A 21,013-nucleotide genomic window follows, 5' to 3' on the forward strand; every position below is an offset into this window, starting at 1 on the left:
AGCACAGGAGGCGGGGGAAAGCAGCTCCTCCCCCCACACGAGGTACCACAAACCTATGGGAAATAAACAGGGTGGGTTTACAAACGGGAGACAAGGGGAAAAATCCAAACGAAAGCCTGGCGGGGATTAATAAAAGCCTCAGGAAAGAGCTGCCGGGGGTGGGCTCCGCACGGAAACCAGAGATCCATTAGGCAGGGTGGCAGTTAATGGGTTAACGGGAGGGGGACACAGCCCTGCCTGTGTCCCCCCGCAGGTCCCCCAGAGGTGGCTCCAGGAAAACCGAGGTTCTTCCAGGGCTCCCCGAGGCTTCCTGCGCCCCCCGGGCTCCCCCTGGGACTGTCACAGGCTCCACCTGAGCTCCGGGGCTGCAGGATCAAAGGTGGGATCTCCTGCCCCCGGCAGCTCCCGGACCTTGGCGGAGTTCCTGCCTGGTTTTCCAAGGCTGGAAAGACAAAAATCAATCCCTCGGCAGCCCCTTCCACTGCAACAGAAATACCTCAGGGTGAAGGTCTGGAAGAGCCAGAAGGGCTGACCTACGCTGCAGCGCTGCCTCCCGAAGGGACGAGGCCAAAGTTCCCCCCGAAAAGGGACAAGACCAAAAGTCCCCTGAGAGGATGAGACCCCCGCTGGGACAGGAGCGGGGTCTCCCAACGCTGCCCCGGAGGCTTTGGCACTTCACGCAGCTGAAAAGCGCTGCCGGATCCAAGGCTGTCACCGCAAGCCCCATGGAGCGCTAGAAAGGTGCAGAGCTAATGCATAGTTATAAAGCCGACGCTGAGAAACATCCCAGGGGTAATTAATCTCCCTAAGAGCAATTAGTGAAGTTATGCTGGTTCAGCCCAGAGGTCCATCTAAGCTCCGTGTCCAGCCAGGGACGCAGACAGGAGGGCTCGGGCAGGGTGGGGACAGGGTAATTGCCACCCCTCGGGTTCCTCCCAGGTCCTGGAGCCCAGGAATGAAAACAGCCCTTCCAGAAAAAAAAAAAAATCAGCTTCCCCCCCGCCCCGATTTGATTTGGTCCAACAAAATTGTGCTTCAGAGAGCAGAAAAAGCATCAACAGCCGTGGCTGTCTGCAGCCATCGATGGAAGATGCTTTGTCTCCTCACCTCCCTACAGGAATATGCTTAAAACCCCGTTTCATTTAACCTGTCCTGCTCCAAATTGCGCTCGCTCTGTAGCCAGGCCTGGTACAGAGCAGGAGCGACTGCTCAGGGCAGTTACAGGTAAGACAATGGCGTTCTGTCCGAACAATTTCTTTGGAAAAAATCTCCTGAAAATTTCTTTTAGTACTGCTGGCTTCAGAAACTGCTCCCTTCTCAGCCAGATCCTGCTCTCAGGGCGACGCTGAACTTCCCGTTCCCAAAGGGAACCTCGTCACGGCTCGTCATTCAGCGTGACTTGGAAGCTCAAAGCAAACAAGGATGGAGGGTTCCACCAGCTCTGAGGAGACACTGGGAGAACAAAGCTCTGGGAGCTGGTGGGATGGGAGAAGCCCTGGGCTGAACAGGGTGGGGACACTGCTCACTGCCATGTCCCATGGCCTGGGGTGCACATTCTGCACTGCTGGAGCTAACAGGGGCTCTGGCCGCTAATCCCCCCTAATTAATCCACGCCTGACGACTCTTGAGCTGCACCACACCTCTCCTGCCCTCCTCTCCGTTCCCGATTCACTCTGGCAACCTCAGCATCCCCCTTGGATGCACAGAACCTGACTCGGTGAGAGCTCTGTCCCACCGTGTCACACAGGGTGCTGGGGGGGCTACGCCAGAGGTCAATTCTCCAGTTCCGACCTCCTGCTTTCCTGTCTACACATTACCAGCTCCAGTCCCATCACGCCATTGCTGTCCCTAAACGCCACGGTGGAGAGCTGGCATCCCAGCCACCGGGTGCCAGGAGGGAGCTTCCCAGCTGCGCTGGATTCCGTGCCTTCGCCCGCAGGGCACAGGCGCTCACCACGAGTGTTCGGTCGCAACGGCAATGCTGTTCTCCACGGTTCAGCACAGTCCAATCCTGGAGATCTGGAGTTTCTGGGTGACACTTGGTACAGCTGTTCCACAGGTTTCACCGCAGAGTCTGAGCAGGAGCTGGGAAAACATGGGGGCGGGCGGCAAACCAAGGCGTATGCACTGAGAACGTTTATAGGTTCAAGTATTTTCACTCCTGTAAAAACGTGCCTGACCTCGAAAGGGCAACTGGTAATCTGTAAACTGGTCTCACTTGAAACTTAGCCTCAAACCAGCATCCAGAGCAAAGCCTGGGAGTGTCTACATCTCAACGTCAACGTCTGGCATGAAGATGAGGAAAAATTTCTGTAATCAAAATAGAGCTCTGAAGTCTTTGGCCATCTCTGTGGGGCATTCAGGTGCCTCTGGTTTTAGGTCTGCAGGTAGGGTTTTGCTCTTTGCAGTCCTTCCTTCAGGAACTGGAGGTAAGTTGCAGTCGAAGGGTCTTCAAAATTGGTTGAGAAACTAAAGATGCTGCTTTCAACATCTTCAGGCTTCATAGAAGTAATATCCAGGAAGTAGTTGGCATTGATGTGGTGAATCTGGGAAAGAGAAGAGATGGGGACAGGAGACTTTAAAGGCCAGAACACGTGGCCACTGACCACAGCAACCTCGACAGGCTTAGGAGAAGCCACCCACCAGCCCCCAGCCTCATCTGGAGGGCAGGCAGCATGGAGTCCCTGCACGTGTTACTGGCTAATATCTGCGAGCGCAGGGCAGGATGAGATTAGCCCCATCAGGATCCTCTGCCGCAGACGCGCAGCAAAGTGCCACACTGTCAGGAACTGTCATCGTTCTTCAAATCCAAGGTGGGGGGTTGTCGGGGGGAACAGCAGAGCTGAAGCGTGTGGACTTGCTAATGGCTGATCTGCTGTGATGAACTTGGGGAATCGAGAGAAAGATAAACGTGCCAGAATGTGCTGATAAGGAGAGATTTTCTCCAAAGCGTGAGCACAAGGGACAGTGAGTGCAGGAAACAAGTGACAGTAGCTTCCCAAAGGTCCCTGACTCCCACCAGGGACAATGAGGGAACACGGGAAGGCACTTGGTTCAAGTCTGATTGTTCCTCCCCGCCTCCGCCCAGAGCGGCTGTTGTTCTGTCTCTGAATAAAAAGACACTTGTTTCAGATTTCTTGGTGGAGCTGCTCTGTCTCTGCCCCAGCACCCCTGAGAGCACAGCACCCTGAGCACCCTGTGCTCGAGGAGCCAGGGGATGGCCGGGGGAGCAGCCACCCACTTCAGGCTCTGCAGATGACCCTGAAAAGAGCCCATTCTGATACAGGGCTAAGCCCAGCTAAAGGGGTAACAAACGTACCACCGTGCCGTTGGGGAGGCAGATGATCATCTCCACGGGGAAGTTGTATTTCTCCAGGTGCAGGTCAGCCAGCTTGCTGTAGAACTCATTCTCTCTGTTGCTCTGTAAGGAGACCCCAAAGAAACATGTTTGCACACACTCAAAGTGGCAGAACAGCGCGGGAAGAGTTACAGCGAGCACAGGAGGAGGAGACAGACCGAAAAGCTACTCTGCAGCACGGTAGTAACCGGTTCCATTCTCGCCATCTGCTTTACTATTCCCCTTCAGTCAGTCTCCCCCTCACTTTTCAGCTGTAGTTTTTCTCCCCGAACGATAAAATCACCCCATCACTGGCAGTTCCCAGGCACACCAACTTTTCCCAGCTTTTCCCAGAGTCTCCAGCTCCGTGACTGACCCCAGCTGACGGCACAGGCCCAGGGATGGGTTGATAAGTGGGGAAAGGTGCAACCAGGAGACTCTGGGTTCAGACAGTATTTGATTGCTCCCTGGGTTAGTTTGTTGATGGCACAAATGGCCTTGGGCAGGGCTATCTCACAGTGAAGCATCTGGTTTAGCATTTAATATTGGCACCACGACAGAGTGAAGGGGGTCATTGTGCCATTTTCTCAGCCTGCCTCCATCTGGTGTTTGCTTGGCCCCTGCAATCGCTAGGACACGGAGGGTTTGGAACCGAAATCCCCTCCTGGCACAGGGGTGGCCTCCCCCTTGCCAAGCACCGTCTGCTTTCACCAGCCCCGAAAGGCAAGGCGGCAGATGTGGCTGCGACACTCACCTGCAGCTCTTCCAGCTCCTTCACCAGCGACCAGCTGCTAATGAAGCTCTCGTTCAGCAAGGCGAGGATGGGCGAACTTTCCAGGACGGTCTCCCGGAGAGTTCGCCCTGAACCTGGCACAGGAAGAGAGGCAGAGAGTGGTTTGCTGGGTTTCCAGAGCTGACTCTTGCCATGTTTGATGCCACCACGATTCCACCGCTCTGGCAGCTGCAGCAGCTGGCTCAGGCTCCCCCCAGCTTAGCCCATTTGTTTTTTTCTCCTTTTGTGGCAATTTTCCCCAGCTTACTGTTTCCTGTATGTGCTGCTGGCAGAGAAGACTCGCCAGAGCAGACCTCAGCCACTTGCAAGGTTTGGTGCATTTAGGAAAGGATCAGGCCCTGCAGATCCACCCTGAGTGGGAACAGCCTTTGCTGTTTGTGCCGAGCTGAGCCCATACACGCCGGAGAGTTTTTAAGGGCAGACAGGACTAAAGATGCCTGCCCCTCTCCCACCCCTCACTCCTGCTCAATGTGGCAACTTCTCAGGTGGTGGTGGGATGGTAATAGCTACATATCAGGACAACCCCAAGCCCACATCTGGCTCTGGCTTCTTCTGCGCAGGTGTCAAGGAGAAAGCAGAGAGAGGGGAAGAGAAAGGAGAAAAACCAAACCCATGCCTTCCCCTCGACAAAGGCACTGGAATTAGCGAGCTGGTCTAGGGCTTGTCCCAGATCTGATCCCGCCCCTTAACTCTCATCAGTAATTCCCCACTTCCAGCCCCTTTCTATCAGCATCTTCAGTGGCAAAACAAGTAACACTACATTTACCGCTGCCTCCTGACCAGCTCCCTAACCCCCAGCTCTTCTCAGAGCCCGAATGAGGCACATCGTTCCTCCAGCCACGCCAAGAATGTCCTCACCTCAGCAGGACTGGTCATCCAGGGCACCCCACAGCAGGATCGAGTGCACGAGCTTCTTTTCTGCTTTTGCTCTCTCGAAAGCTTGTGTGAAGGGAAGGTAGGAGACCTGGAGGCAGAGAGACAGCTTGAGAAATAGACACAGAACATCCCAAATATGAGCAGGGTCTGAAGGAACCAGACCTGCTGCATCCCACAGGTGACACACACAGAGTTTAATCTGCAGTAGATCCTGTAGATTAAAGCAAATGACAACTGTGGCGCTCTCCCCAGGGACAACTTAATCTCCGGTGAGATTGTAGTGATGCCCTCATGGCACTGTGGCCTGTTACCAGTCCCTACAGATCCCCATCTTTACACACCGCAGAGAGCATCTGCATGACTGCGGGCAGGCTGTCTGCAAAGGCACCTCTGCAGCCTGGGAAATCTGGTCTTGAGGTATTTATTACAAAACCTCACTGAAAGGGCCTAAAAACTCGCTGTGAGGAACCCTGCACAGAGATTGTTCCAATCGCTCAAATGAAGAGAACTTTATTAACATCTTGGCAGCTCAAAGGGACATTTGTAAGCTCAGGCACAAGGAGGCAGCCATCAAAATGTGTCCCTTCAGCCAAGGAAGCAGTGACAGGCAGTAGCCATCTGCTCCACAGGCTACTGGCATGTTAAATAGTTTGGGTCACCCAACGCTATAAATTCGTGTCTCGCTGCAGCACACAGAGGCACAGGCGGATCGTGTGTTTTCTGCTGATAAGGGAAGCTTGGACCAAAGGTAGCTGAACATTGCAAAAGTAACGCCAGAGGAAAACCATTTGTAAGCAGCGCGATTACCTGCCTCGCTCAGAAATCGCCTCGGCAGCTACTGATAAGAGGAAGGAAGGATGAGCCTACATTTACAATACGAGCCTGGGACACATGACATCTAGGCTTCGCTCCCGCCTGCGCTGCTGCGCAACCCCAAACAGCCTTTCAGGGATGCTGTCCTCCCTCATCTGGGAAATGGAAGTCCATCGAGCCACACACGCAGCTCCTGGGAGGCACACGCTGAGCTGGGAGACCCTCACACTACTCTGAATGCTGATCAGGCTGTGGCCTCTGGTTTTTCCAGTCCTCCAGGCGACTGGACATCTCAGTGAAGATGATCTGCCCCAAATAAACGTGCCAAGGAAGAGCCTGGCCCCTTCCTCACCTTCTTGAATGGATACATGGCCACTTCCAGCTTCCGGGCTGCCTCTTCCCAGGGGATTTCCTGCTGCCAGGTTATCTCTTCAAACACAAACTGAATGGGCTCCCCCGAGGGATCCCTGCTGTCAATCACGTTTCCATTCTCGTCATGGATCACAGAGGGGATTGAAGGCCCCGTCGATTCCAGCTCCATCTGCAGGAGAACAGGCCAAGAGCTGAGCACTGCAGATACACCACTCCTGGGTTTTCTGTACTCCAGGACAGGATAAAGATGCAAAATAAGACTGTGCAGCTTCTAATTAAGATACAGCTTGATCTACTGTCTCCTGGAGCTGTACTTTATCAATTGCAAATGTGTTTTACTGGGCAACAGCAGGAAAGCAACTTTATTGCCTGTGCTCACTAGATTGGGAATGCATGAGGCCTGTTCACCCCGTGTTCCCACCATCCCAGTGGAGATTTTCGACTGTGGGACACCAGATCCTTAAAATCACTGGGATCTGCAGGGCTATTATGGAGCTCTTGTTCCTACCAGCAGCACAGCCCTCACGCAGCCCCTGGCTGGCCACGAGAGGGTGCAACAGGGAAAGCTGTTCAGGAGCCTCCCTGCAGCTCAGGGTTGTGGTACATCTGAAATTATTTTCTAAGTCTATTTTCCTGACTTCTGGCAATTAAAAAGAAACATGGATCTAGTTTAGGAGAAAATGGGACTGTTAAATTCAGGCATTCAAAATCCTGACTTATGTTTCCTGTCTCAAGAACTGGGATTATCATAGAATAGAGGAATAACCTCATGCAGTTTCTAAATTCAGACACGCTGCTGTCCATACACCCCTCTGGGCTCAGAGCCTGGGTTTGGCTCCTAATCTTCCCCCCTCAGCCTGTCAGACAACTTTTTACAAATGGAAAAAGCAACATGACTCCAGGAGCTTTGGATGCAATCCACACAGAGGGGAAAAAAAATATATATATCACAAGAACTGGCAACAGGGAGCCATACTGCTGTAGAGGACACAGACAGATTGTTGGAGATTGTATTGTTATATTGAAATGTTCAAGAGAAGAACAGGGATAACTGAGGTTCTACAGCTTTGGAGCACGGGAGCATAAATCCCTGCTGGGATGCTGCAGGCACAGGGAGGACTGAGAGGGAGTACAGACCTGAGGCAGGTAACCGATGTCCACTTCCATGTTGCTGCTTTCGCTGGCCCCATACAGCCACTCCATATCAACGTTCAGAGACCTGCAAGGTGAATCCGGTGTGTTCAGAGTCATCCAAGGCTAAAGCTCTGTATGGGAAACCCCAAACAAATGAGAACATCCAATGCTCCTTTTGCAGGGTCAGCATTGAAGCGCAGAGCCTCTGGCTCCTTGGAGATCACCGTGCTCCCTGCACAAGACCATCAACACCAGATCCCTGATGGATCAGGGCCTGGGCACCCACCCACCACTCTGGGCAAACGCACTCACACCTTTGAGTACTGTCAAAGTACTCAAGAGAGAGGTATCTTTGCTCTCTCCCTTCCTTCCCAGCACTTTACTTGCACATTCTGATCCTGCTGAACTTTTAAAAGTGTTTTTTTGGAAGCGAAAGGCTTTTGTAAGGGGTTGCTGGCAGAGCCCTAAGTGTCTGCTGGCTTTAACAAATGTGCTGACAGAGCCATAGGGATCGAGTCGCCGGGGTAATGTTATAATAGAATTTTCACTCCAGCCGTCATGGGCAAAGAGATTTGAAGCTTCTTTCCCCTGAAACGCTTCCAGCTGCTTGCCAGAGAGCGGGAATGAGCTAGTGCAAAGCTATGCACACAAAGCCTTAACCTGTAAAACACCAAGCAAAAAGTATGTCAAAGCAAGAGCATCAGGCTTTGCTGAACTTTGGTGCTTTAAGCCAGGCACTGGGATTGCCAGGGGCTGCTCTCCACGCCCTTCCCATCTCTCCCCATCCTCCAAGTACCAAGGGACAGCTACTGGTGAGTGAATCAAGCCCTGAAACAGGTCAGGGATCCTCAGTGACTTGTAGAGATGCATTTGCAAGTTTTAAATACAAACACAGAGCTCTGTTCACTAAGATTTTCCAGGGACTTGGCTGAAGAGTGTGACCTCATCCACCACAGACAGTCAAGGAGCTTTCTGCAGCTTGCAACAGGTACCTGACATCTGCAAGAGTCCCTGCCACAGCCAGGACTCAGGGGACAGGTCAAGGGGAGCAGTGCTGGCAGAAGAGGCTGCTGCCCACCTCTAGGGCAATATCAGGATTCCCATTCCCTGTGTGTCTTCCCACATGCCTGCAGATACCTCCCTCTACAGTGGTTTGGCACAGGACAGCTCAGGCTTGGACACTGTTGAAGCACGTGCCACTTTCAGCCCGTTTGCGCAAGGACATCCATCCCCAACCCCATGCTCCATGTCCCAGCAACCCCTGTCCTGCTTCTCTCCTGTCCTTCCTCTGTCCTTGTCCTTCCCTGCCTCTTCCAAGCCAGATGTCCCCCAGACCTGTTGATAAACAGAGCTATTCCTGAAAAATTGCATCAGAACCAGTTTAGGGAGCAACTGTATCTAGAGAACCGAGGACAGGATGACCGTGATGACCGCTGGCAGAGAAGGATATGTGGGGAAAACAGATAAGCAAACAGCAGAACTTGCCTGCCCAAAGCTCAGTCTGCAGATCTGCCTTCCCCGCACGGGCCAGGATGTCACATACCGCAGGGGACAGAGCTGTCACTGCACTCATATCTTCATATAAAAGGAGCCCACTAGCCTTTCCCCAATGCACGGCCCCCAGTACTGCTCAGGAGAGGATCCCAGAGCCCCTGGGTTCCACCGGACCTCATTTAATAACAATCCTGGAGTCTCTTTAGCACCCAAAAAGAGAAAGAGCTCTACCTGTTGTTAGGGACAAAGAGCTTAAACTCTCGGACGTGGGAAGAATCCTTGGAGAGGATGATGTGACCTGTGAACTGGCCTGGGGAAAACCAGAAGGGGAAGTCTGGTGGCTCGTTCAGCTGGAACTCAGCGTGGATCCTGAAATGAGAAATGAGCCGTCAGCTGCAGTGCCGGGAGGAGAGAAAGGATCAGGCGCTGCAGATGACAGCATGGAAAAGTTATCTCCAGGCACCAGAAATTATGAAGCTAAATTGGGGCAGAGAGGTTCAGTTCAAAAAGCTTTTCATGTCACACAACGAAGAGAGTAAAAGACTGGAGCAGATCCCCTGTGGTCAGGATCATCTCTAGGATCAATGCCTTTTGGAACTGGGCAACAAGTTTCCACCCAGAAAGGATGAATTAAATTATCATTCCTTGAAATGCAGGAACAGACTAAGACCCTTTCAGCTTGATCAGGCAAATAAAAGCTGTGTTTAACAATCCCAGTAAAAAAAAGAGAATTCCCCAGACTCTCACCCTTGGAAAGGCACTCCACTCCCCAACTAACCAAAATCTAACAAATTTCTTGCTAATTAGACTCTCCCCTTTCAGCCAGATATAGCTCCAAACCAAGAGCGATAGAGAACGGCTGCTGTCCTGCATCTGGGTAACAGTCCCGTCCTCACCCAGCGACACTGGGAACACGGGTGCCCTCTTTGGGTGTCAGCAAAGCATCACACATGGGCAAGAGCTGGTTGTGAACCACCCTCTTCCTCCAACTGCTTCTCCTCCCTCCCAGCCAGGGCACATCTGTTCTTGCTTGGGAACACGACTGCACACGCAATGACACGCGTGCTCTCTGCCATGGTGTCCTGGGTTCAGAGACACAGGACTAACTTTTCTTCTAATGCTGGGGAAAACTGCACTTTTAGAAGACTCTAGTGTCTGAATTTGTGAAAATATTTACTTTATAGCCAGCCAGGCTCTGTGGGATTCAAGGTTAGTGTTTTCAAGCCTTGCCAGGTGCAGGGACAAGGAGGAGCGAGGCCTGGGCATTTGACCCAGGCTGGCCAACAGGATTATTTCATACCATGAACATCACATTCAATATAAATTAGAAAAGTTTGCTGCGTAGCTCTCTCCCTGGTGGTGACAGTCCAGACAACTCCTTGCCCTGGTGCCGGAACCCCGAGGCATTCCCTTCCTCCTGAAGCCATTGCGCTCCCAGTGTCCGATACTTGCTATCCACTGCTGGGAGTGCACAGCTTCCTCCTGATATAGTTGGCTGAGTATAATTCCTGTATACCCTATATCAGTATCAGGATTAATACTGGTTCTTTAGTATTATTGTTAATTATTTAGTCTTAGTCTATTAAATCTATTTATATTTCAACCCTTGTGTTTGTGTTCCCCGATTGCCCTTTCCGGGTGGGGAGGGGTCATCGGGTGATAGAATAATTGTCTAACGACAATAGATTGTTATGGGTTCTCTCAAACCATAACACATGGGCTCACAGCAGCCTCCTCCACTCCCCTGAGATACGGAACAAACTCAGAAGTACCCCCAGGCCCTCCTCTAACACCCCAGACCCGTGGCCTTACCTGAACGCTATGGTGTAGTAGAAGGCGCTGACGGCTTGGATGCAGGCCACAGCTCCTTGGGGTGCAAAGCGGGTTTTCACGAAGGGGCGCGGGTGGAACATGCTCAAAAGCTTGTGGATTATGATCTAGAGAAAGAATTGTAAGAGAGCAAAAATGAGAACAGCTCCTCCACTGCAGGTCAGCTGCAGCTCCAAAGTAACTCTCTCCACTAGCTCAGGAAAGCAAGTGAATTGCTATGACTTAAAAATTAGCTCAGAGACCTACCTAATCACAAAACAAGGAGATAAAGCAAGAGACTGCTTTTAAAAATAAATCCATCTTCCACGTTTTTTATGCTATTCCCATTGTTTGCAAGTTTCCATCACCCCAGTTGGTTGAATGTCTAAGTTCGGTAAACTGATCTGCGAGGCTGCCTCCATCAATACTACTTAAGACTTTGAAGGAGTGGGTACGCAATCAATAAACACACCAGGCTGGGAAGGTCTATCAACTTATTTGATCACTAACACCTACCCGGCACCCCGGGGGAGAGCGATATAGAGGCCTGGCTTTACAAACCATGTATCCACATTGTTTCACTTGTGAATGAAATGCTCACCTCTGGGGTGGCACTTGGCAACTGCTCCACGGGGCACGATCACTTCATACAAGCGCTTTCTGAATAACCCTCTCTCCCCCCTGTCTGAGAAAGACTAGCCCAAAAACCCAAACATTTAAACAAAGCAAGATGAAGATACTCTAATCGGCTCAGCTGGCCACGATAGACACAAAATCACAGAATCACACAGAATCTTCTCGGTTGGAAGGGACCTTTGAGATCATCGAGTCCAACCAACCAGTCCAACCAAGAAAAAAAAACAACCAAAAAAACCAAAACCAAAACCACATAAAACAAACACCCACAACCACACCCCACACCCACCCACAAACAGACACAACCCAACAATCTCGGGCACTAGAGCACGCCCTGCAGTGCCATGTCTACACGTTTCTTAAATCCCTCCAGGGATGGCGACTCCACCACCTCCCTGGGCAGGCTGTGCCAGTGCCTGACCACTCTCTCAGGAAAGTAATTCTTCCTAATATCTAATCTAAACCTCCCCTGCCCCAACTTTAGATCATTTCCTCTGGTCCTGCCATTATTCCCTTGGGAGAAGAGGCCAACACCCACCTCCCTACACCCTCCTTTCAGGTAGTTGTAGAGGGCAATGAGGTCCCCCCTTGGCCTCCTCTTCTCCAAAATAAACATGCCCAACATGCCCACCCGCAGCTTCTGCCTGCTCTCAGTTTTACCTCAAATTTAGGAGATGGTGCTGTGTGCTGCAGCTTTTTTGCTCCCTTAGTAAGTCCAGGGAGACACAAAGCAATAGCCTTATCGCTCTAGGGACTCCTGCGATTCATCTGGGCTATACAGCAGAACATTTATACAAACTACCTCTCAGGTATACAGAAATTGAGTTTCATATCTCACCTCTTTGCCCTTGGGAGGCGGAGGGTAAAATCTGTTGTTGGAAAGATACCCAGTGAAGATGTTCAATTCACTAGGAATTATCCACCACGGATCCCCAAGATCCAGTTTATTCTTTGGAGGAAGAAAGGCTTTGAACTGCCTGGCAAGCATCACGCTCATGGGGGCTGCTGGGGCAGTCCAATTCCTCAGCCCAGACAGAGCGACGTGAGAAATCTGTGAACAAAAGACACTATCAGAGCCTAGACCGGACTCTTCAAACGTGCAGTAATGCTGATGGATGTAACTAGGCTTTGGAGAAGGGTGTAAAAAAAACCCAAAAAAACAAACCACGTTTTAAATTCTTCCTACTACCCCAAACATCACCAAATAGTTCTGTCAGCTTTCAATGACAGGAGTAATAGGAACTGGGAGGGGAACATGCCACGTTACACCACTGCTTTTGGACTCAGCTCCAGGAGAGCCATCCCTAATGTCTGCTTCAAGCTTCCCAGGAAGGGTGAATTAATTAGGGCACAGCGCTGCTGAGCGCACTGAAAACAATGAAACGCTGCAGAAAGCCATGAGCTTGATCATCAAAAGCAAATCCCACAGACAGCAAGACCACCTCCCCCTCCAAACGCACTAGTGCTTATCCCTGGTGATGTTACCAGCCCGTTGGACGTGTTTATACCAGAACTTCTGGCCGTAAGCATCCTGCATGATACCTACTCCCAAGAAACCGTCTTTGCTCTTCGTCATCGTTTCCATGACCAACGGCTGGAATTTAGCCACAACGGACAACGTCTCCCCGCTTGGGTCAGGCGTCTCCTCCTCTTCGAATTCTGATATTGGAGCAACCCCTAGACAAAGGGACAGGAATTTAAGCAGCTGTTTCCCCTCCCTCGCCTTTTAAGCAATTGTGAAGTGATTACACATTTATCCTGGCAAATCCAGGAGCACTGGGAGTTCCCAGCTGTCCCTACGAAGTGGCAGAACTCAGACCCACCCTAGGGACCCGCTTTGGCTGCATGAATTAAAGGGGAGCCCTCCTTTTAGCGGACGTCTCTCTAAACCCCATGGCTCAGTGAAGCAGTCTCATTTCACCCAGGAGGGATGAGAACACACGCTTTAGCCAGTTCATCACAGCACAAGCAAACAACTGCCTGTATTTTGACTGCACCGTAAGCTCTCCTGTACATTGTCACCACGCTTCTTCCTGCTTGGCACCACCAGGAGACGTTTCCCACACGCTGATGGTCTCCAAACCTGGTCTCTCAGGTCTGCTCTCTGAGAGAGGCCGCCGCAGCCGGAGCAGTGTATCAATGAAGCGCTGCGACTCTCTAATAGATTTGGCCCAGCCTGGGCTGAGCCGTATTTGTTGCATTCACGCATCCCAAATCCCCTTTAAGCTCTAGACAAAGTGACTTCTGTACTTTGCTACTCCAGCAATGGGATGTTCCCTCTTGCAAAAACTCTACTTTGTGAAAGTGACGTCTAGTGCTTAAGCCCCTTTTCAGAAACATGTAAAGCTTAGCAGCCTCTCTTCATGTAAATAAGACCCAAAACAGCACCCAGAAAAGAATAAAGACATGAACAAAACCTGTTGAGTGCATTATCTGTGGCTTTTGCTCGGTCTGTGTGGAGCGTTCTGCAAGGTTGACAGATACCCACCCGTCAGCTTCTCAGCTATCGGCTTGAACTCTTCTGGACTGAGGTACAGATCGTTGTTTGTGTCCAGAGAAGAGAAGAGAAACAGCCCCTCACTTCCCAAAGACTTCAGTGCCAGCTCCTAGTTCGGGAAGAAACACAAGTGAGATTTCATTCCAACCTCTTACAGAAATTCACTCCAGCCCCTCTCGGCTTCAGAGTTTATTTGCATTCTTTCCAGCACACAAACACAACCATCAAATCGAAAGATTAACGCCCCTTGGCAGGATTTTGTGCTATTTACAATAGGGATCGGTGTCCAGGAACTGTTGGCATGAGCATATTAAAACTACATCTGGCTGAGTAATTCAAACTGAATCATTTGCTCAGTCGGCCTCAAAGTCCTTTGCTAGAAAAATTTCCAACTTTTTCCAGATAGTTAGTCCTAAACCTGCAGATATTCAGAGCACCTGGAGATCGTGATTTCTGTAATTAACTGATGCGCAGCGAAACAAAGGCAGTCAAATACACAACCATCCACATGAGAAAAACACAAAGGAAATGAACCGAGCCCTTGTAACTCTGCACAAAGTGCCTTCACTGACACGGGTGCTGAGATCCACACCAGCATCACCGCACACAACCGCCCTGCTCTGGTCAGGTTCCCCTCCAAGTCTCCAGCCTCCGGGATGGAAGGAGCAACTCGGCCCCGTGCTCCGCAGGGAGCGCTGCTGCCTGCTCATTCGGCCACACATCGGGGAGCCACAAACCCCACGGTCTTCTCCAGAAACTTCTGCAAGATCCCAGCCACCCCGAGCCTCAGTTTCTCCCTCTGCAAGGCCCACAGGGAGAACGCCCAGTGGAAAACCCCACTGAAACGCAGTGTCTCCCTTGGAGCAGCCCCACAAAGGCTCTGGATGCTTTTGGTCATTTCCACTCCACAGCACTGAAGGGAAGGGGAGAACTTTCAGGCAGAAGAAGAGAGCTCCACGTTGGTGTGAGAGGAAGAGAGAGATACGGAGCAAGTCAGACCAGGAACATCCCTGCCAGCCAGCCTGCAGCACATCCCCTGCCACCCATCATTTGGGGCAGCTTTCCCTGCCACCCCCGTAAAAGCCTGAAGCTGCAAGGATAAATACTCTGTATTCTGCTGTTTAACCGTGTTTATTCTCTACTGCCTGCAGCACCATTACCATCCCCAGAGCTCCTGAACTAGTTTATTTTCCATCTGTTGCCTGCCAGCCTGAAGCAGCACTAATGCAGCCTGGAAGGCTTTGCTCCCGTCAACTGCAGCAACAAAAGCACTTAAGAGCTTTCCAGGGCAGTTTCAGGACCGAGACAGACAGAAATAAAGACCCTTGGAATACAAACCAGAGACCTGGATGTGGACACCTGAGGAAAGACAAGGAGGGGAGGGCGCAGGAACTACACAGCTGAAAAAAGGAGTGAAAGGACAAGATGGTTATTTATCTACGCGCGGGAACAATCTGCTCTGGACCGTCAATGTTCCTGGGGCCAAAACTGTGCCCTCATTCCCCAAATGAATGGGGATGCACATCCTTGGCCCTGCAAATAGGTAACAACATTTTCCTGAGCAACTGCCCTGTCCCCTGACAGCCAGGGTCACGTCACGAAGCCTTGGGCCAAGCTTCAGTGCCCGTCTCAGCTCCAGACCCTGCTTGTGCTCGGCACGTAACGCATTAACCTCGTAAGGGCCCGGGCGATCGCTCACTGTCTGGGAGCTGGCTCACGGTGCAGGGAAGCGTGCGGGGAGAGCAGGGAAGGGAGCAGGGAGCGAGCGATGGCTTCCTCTTCTGCAGAGGGGGCTGTCCTGGATGCGTACTGAGCTCTGAAGAGACGGTCCATTTCCTCGTCCCCTCCACAGCGCATCAGCGATTCCCTGCTGATGAATCTTTTAGAGTCTTTCTTCCTTTTGCACTTCACAGACACGGACCTCAAGGGACGGGAAGGCAAATGAGCAACAAAGTTTTTAGTTGGTTAGACCGCCTGCTGCTGTACTATTAGGAAAAACTCATGATCGTTTACTTAACAGGGCTGAAGGCAGAAAGAGAACCAGTTATACCCTACGGATACAGAAGAACTTCTCTGGTTGTGTCTTTAATAAGACAGAAGAAGGTGAAGGGGGGAATATGGGTGCCTGGTGTTAGATGTTGGCCTCCAAAAATCAATCTGACTTGAGAGCACGCTCCCATCCCCTCAGCCTGCACTTAACATCGGTTAAGCAATGAAAAACCATCAGATAATTATTCCTACAACCACAGCTGGCTAGAGATGTGGTAGCTCTGTGGTCAGGCGACTCTTGTGTGCGTACCCATCTCACACGTGTGTGCCAGCAGCTGGCTGAACGCAGCCTCCCGGCTAAAGGGACTGGAACCGGGCTCCTGCGGGCTCCAGGCAACACTGCCCTCTCCAGAGCTGGCTACAACACCCGCTGCTCCGGCAACGGCGCACTCCGGGCAGCACTGGCACCGGGACACATGGCTCCCTCCGGAAACATTCATTTCCACACCCACAAAGCACGGCAGCATCGCACAAGCCCCTGACACCGACACCACAGGGACTCACCCGGCCAGAGATAAGACCCCAACCGTGGAGGAACAAAGATTTCCACCGGTCCTGCAGCACTCGGTCAAAAGGGATGATAAAAATTATGTTTAAAAGGCAAGAGAGATGTCAGGGCTTGGCCTTTTGCTTTCTGATAACATTCACATTAAAGAAAGCTCTCCAGAGCTTGTGGGCTTTTTCCCTTTTTTTTTTTCCTTCTTTCTAATCTGCGATTATAAGAAATAAAAAGTTTCCCTGTTTGTGCCAGAGGAATAAGACTGAGCTTTTTCAGTCTCTTTGTAGAGGAGGAGAGTTGTGGTTTTCACAAAGAGCTTTCTTCTCCCACCTGCTTGTGGGTTGTTTAGCTAAATAAACATTTCTGTAGAAAAAGACAAGACATATGCTTTAAGCGAGACGAAGGAAAAATAAAAACCTTGGGCTGTTCACATGGTGTTCTCCTCTCCAGCAGTGCCCAGGCACAGCCCCCTGCCCATCCCCTCGGAAAAAAACAAACCTCCAGGAGACCTGGCTTTTTATCAGGTCCCCTCAATCACTCTGTGAAGGACCGTCCTCACTCTTCTGTCTCCATCAGAAGAAATCTTCTAATTAACTGGTTTGAGCCATTTCCCCTGTTTGGTTTTTTTTTTTTTTTTTTTGCAATGCAAGAGACAAAGAAAGGAGGCATCCTTTAAAAACACTTGTCCTTTTACTATAGAAATTTCAAGAACAAGAATTCTGCTCTTTTCCGCAAACCTTTTTAGATGCTGAAGGATGCAGGCTGAAGCGAAGAGCCAGGGGAGCAGGAGCTTTCACAAAGGTACGCTTTATACAGATTACAATCAAAACCAATGTCAATTAGCCCAATTAAAAAAAAAACAAAACCAAAACAAAACCAGAAAACAAACCACAAGACAATAAAACTCCTAAAAAACCTTCCCATTTTTCAGCTCATTCTTTTGCTGCTTCTACAGCCAGAGTTGCTCAGGGCACACAACACCTGCGTTTCTGGGATGAAAAAAATCCACAAATATCTGAGAGTTTTGGGCCTTTTTTTCCAGGGAAGGAGACACCTCCTGAGGCCATCTTGAGAGGAGGTGACGCTGCTGATGCCTGGTGGCCCCTACAGCTTGGCTGGTGGCTGCCAAAGCTTTGTGGTCCCCACAGCGTGGTGGTGGCCACCTCAAGCTCCACAGCTGCTGGTACATGGTTTTCCCCACAGCCTGGCAGTGGCTGCCACGGCTTCATGGTCACCACAGCCCAGTGGTGGCCACCTCAACCCTGGTAGCCACCAATGCCCTGTGGCCCACCAGAACCCAGTGGCAGCCACCACAGCTCTGTGGTCCCCTCAGTCTGGTGACCTCGACCCTGGTGGGCACCTCAACCCAGTAGCCACTGATGTGTGGCAGTCACCTCAGCCTGGTGGCAGCTACCTCAGCCCCTGTGACCACCTCAGTCCCACTGGCCCGGTGGTCACCTCAACCCCAGTGGCCACCTCAATCCCAGCGGCCACCAATGTGTGACGGTCCCCTCAGTCCAGCAGTGGCCACCTCAACCCCTGGTGGCCACCTAAACCCCTGTAGCTACCACCGCCTGATGGTCACCTCAGCCCAACAGCGGCCACCTCACCCCTGGTGTCCACCGATGCCTGGCAGTCACCTCAACCCCCAGTAGCCATCTCAACTCCTGTGGCTACCGATGCCTGCTGGTCGCCCCAACCCCAGTAGCCACCTCAACCCCGGTGGCCACTGACGCCTGGTGGTAGCCACCTCAACCCCAGTGCCCACCGATGTATGGCGGTCCCCTCAGCCCAGCAGCGGCCACCTCATCCCCAGGGGTCACCTCAACGCCCGTCTCCCCCCTCAGCCCGGCGGCCGCCATCACCCCGACCCCCTGGGGTCCAGCCCGCCATTTCCTTCCTCCCTCCCTCCCTCCCCTCCATGAGGGGCAGCGCGGCCTCAAGGACCGCCTTTCCTCCCCCCCCCCCCCCCCCCACTTTTTCCCCGTTACCTGCTGCCGGGCTACTTCACCGTCCCGGTAATACTTAACGGCCACCAAGGCTACTAAAGCGGCCAGGGCCAGTGCCAGGCGCGGAGGGGCCGCGCCGGGACCCGCCATACTCGCGTCGTTCAGCGCCGCTACCGCCGCCACCGCCCCGCCGCCATGGCCGCGCCGGCCGGGGGAGGAGGCGTCAGGCGGGCAGGGCCCGGCGAGGAGGGGCCGGGGCCGGGGCCGGGGCCGGTGTCCTCCCCGGAGGGACCGGAGAGGGGGGAGAGGGGCCGGACGGGGCCTCAGGCCCCGTCCGGCCCCTCTCCCCCCTCTCCGGTCCCCGCAGAGACCTTCACAAAATCCTGAGGAAAAAACACTTTTAAACCTTAAAATTATCCGCTGAGGGGGACTCTTGGAGGATATTCATCACCTTCCTCAGCAGCTTTCCGTCGTTTTTGCTTTTAATTATCGACGGGAGAGCGGCCTGTCCTTACCCCCCCCCCCCCCCGCCCCCGGCCCTACATTTCCAAAGTGGTCGCTGGTCCTTAATTCAGTGTTTTTCTCCCCCAAAAAAGGAGCCGTATCCAGCTTTTCTGCTTGGTTTCAGCTCACCAAAATGGTTTTTTTATTTTTTTTATTTTTTTTTTAAACCCACATTAATTAACAGTTTTACTTGCAGTGATTTCACTGGGGTTTGTTTTTTTTTTTCTTTGCTTTTAATTATCGAAATTATCGATGGGAGAGTGGCATGTCCAAAGTGGTCCTTGGGCCTTAATTCAGCGTTTACCCTTCCCACCCCCCCAAAAAAAAGAGCTGTATCCAGCTTTTCTACTAGGTTTCAGCTCACCAAAATGGAGATAGATATATATATATATTGAAATGGTAATTTTATTTGCAGTGATCTCACCGGAGTTTAAACCCTGAGATTGCAGGGATGAGAATGACTTCGCAGCTATCACCAAGCCTCGCCCACCATGATCCCCAAATTTTGAGCCATTGCTACCATCACCCCACATTTTTGAGTCATTTCTACCACCCTTTACGACAGCCCCCCCAAACTTTTCCACTCTCCCCCTGTTCTTCATGCCCTTCAGGTTCTTCTGCAGGGTTGTCACATCCCTCCTTAGCGGTGGCTTGGCCAAAGAGATATATATATTTAGTCATTTTAATCTTTCCTCATAAATCAGTCTCCTGCTCCTCCTCACATGCAACCCTGCACCACCACTGAAATCCCCTGATTGCTGGGGAAGATTTAGTACCATTTTCTGCTGCTGCAGGGCTAACAGTGCAGAATGTTTGATCTCTCTAAGGGAAGCGTTAGCGTTTAATCCTTTGAAGCTGGTGCTGTTTCCTAAGCCTGCCTAATAATTTTTTTTTTTTTTTTGTTTCAGGTTTAAAGAGCGTTTTGGTTAGAGATGAAGAGAGCATGACCAAGCCGTTAAGAGAGCAGTGGCTGCACCAAGGCAGGAGGAAGAGGAGGGTAATCCTGGGCAGAGCAGGCCGGGATTGCGTGGAGTTTTGAGTAATTCCTGGGACAAGTCATAAAAATCCCACTGTGCATTTTCTTGCAGACCACAGCAAGTGAGACTGGAGGGAGGAAGACTTGGTTGGTGAAGAGGAACTTTCTCCCTGGGAGCTGGGCACTGTTCTCTCTGCCACAGATCCCACATAGCCCTTGATGTTCCTCTTGCAGCGACGGCACAAGCTTGGGCAACAGAGTGGACCAGGCTGAGGAACCCAGGAACAGAGTAAACACTGGGTTATTTGTAACCCAGATCATCTGCATGGCCAAGGGAGGAAGGAGAAGGTTCCTTCTGCCAGCCCCACCACAGAAGAAATGAAGTGAAGCTCCCCATTCGTGAAGCTCTGCCACCACTCTTTGCTTTCCACCTCCTCATCCGTCATAGAACTTGGGACACGGGGAGGAGATGGGAGGAAATGAATTCTCAGAGCACTGAAATAATGTCTGGGAGCAGAATGAGTTAAGCACTCAAGCACTTTAAGCAGATGTGCTTTAAAACTTCCCGGACTCATTAGGTTGGGCGGTGAGGTGTGGAGAGCTTTTGCTTACCTCAAATAACCTACAAAGTACCTTTAGAGCACGAAATGTAACAGGAGGAGATAGCTCTGAAACAGGATAAATGTACCTGGGTGCCTGGGAAACGAGCGAGAGGTGACGTGAGATGACAAAGCCTGCGGACACCCAGCCGGAGAAGGCGACCTGGCAGGGTGGGAGGCAGGGCCAAGATGGTACCATTCGGAGGAGAAGCAGAGGCTCATTTTCCATCTGAACCGTTTCCAGCATCACCAGCGACCATATAAAGATGAATTATTTGATAGGAAAAAAGAGAATGAAAGACAAAAGGTGAAATAATTCAGGGCATCTGCTGGGAAATAACCCTCCTGAAAAGGAGGACAAACGCAACAGCTCCTGGCTCTACGCTGCTGGTTTCTCCAGATTACAGCGCTCGGGAAGAATTTTAAATATCCAGACATCTGCTGCGTGGCCCACCCAGGCACACTTGTGTCGAAGGAAATCCTCGTGACAGAGAAATAACAAGGAAGATTTCCACCAAAAAAGCTCACCCAGCAGGAAAAACTATCCCAGATTTCCCCTTTGCCAGCAGGGAGAGAGTCTGGCTGGAAATAAGGAAAATAGTGAGAAATTGGATGCAGGGATGAGAAGCTTGGAGCGATCTCTTTTGCAGCAGAGGGATGGGTTTCCCATATGTGG

The 21,013-nt window shown here is 51.5% G+C and overlaps 1 protein-coding gene across 1 annotated transcript; it reads right to left on the minus strand.

Moving 5' to 3' along the window:
- Positions 1-1,817: 1,817 nt before the first annotated feature.
- Positions 1,818-18,408, minus strand: SELENON (selenoprotein N). The gene is made up of 12 exons (XM_074162247.1): positions 18,301-18,408; positions 13,753-13,870; positions 12,811-12,941; positions 12,103-12,315; positions 10,632-10,756; positions 9,051-9,188; positions 7,329-7,410; positions 6,172-6,360; positions 4,989-5,094; positions 4,092-4,204; positions 3,320-3,421; positions 1,818-2,546 (listed from the first exon to the last, which is right to left on the minus strand). The coding sequence occupies exons 1-12, from the start codon at positions 18,406-18,408 to the stop codon at positions 2,376-2,378; spliced, it is 1,596 nt and encodes a 531-aa protein (XP_074018348.1). The 3' UTR covers positions 1,818-2,375.
- Positions 18,409-21,013: the final 2,605 nt, after the last annotated feature.

This window comes from Numenius arquata, chromosome 21 (genome assembly GCF_964106895.1).
Source record: "Numenius arquata chromosome 21, bNumArq3.hap1.1, whole genome shotgun sequence".
In the NCBI taxonomy this organism is placed as follows: Eukaryota; Metazoa; Chordata; class Aves; order Charadriiformes; family Scolopacidae; genus Numenius; species Numenius arquata.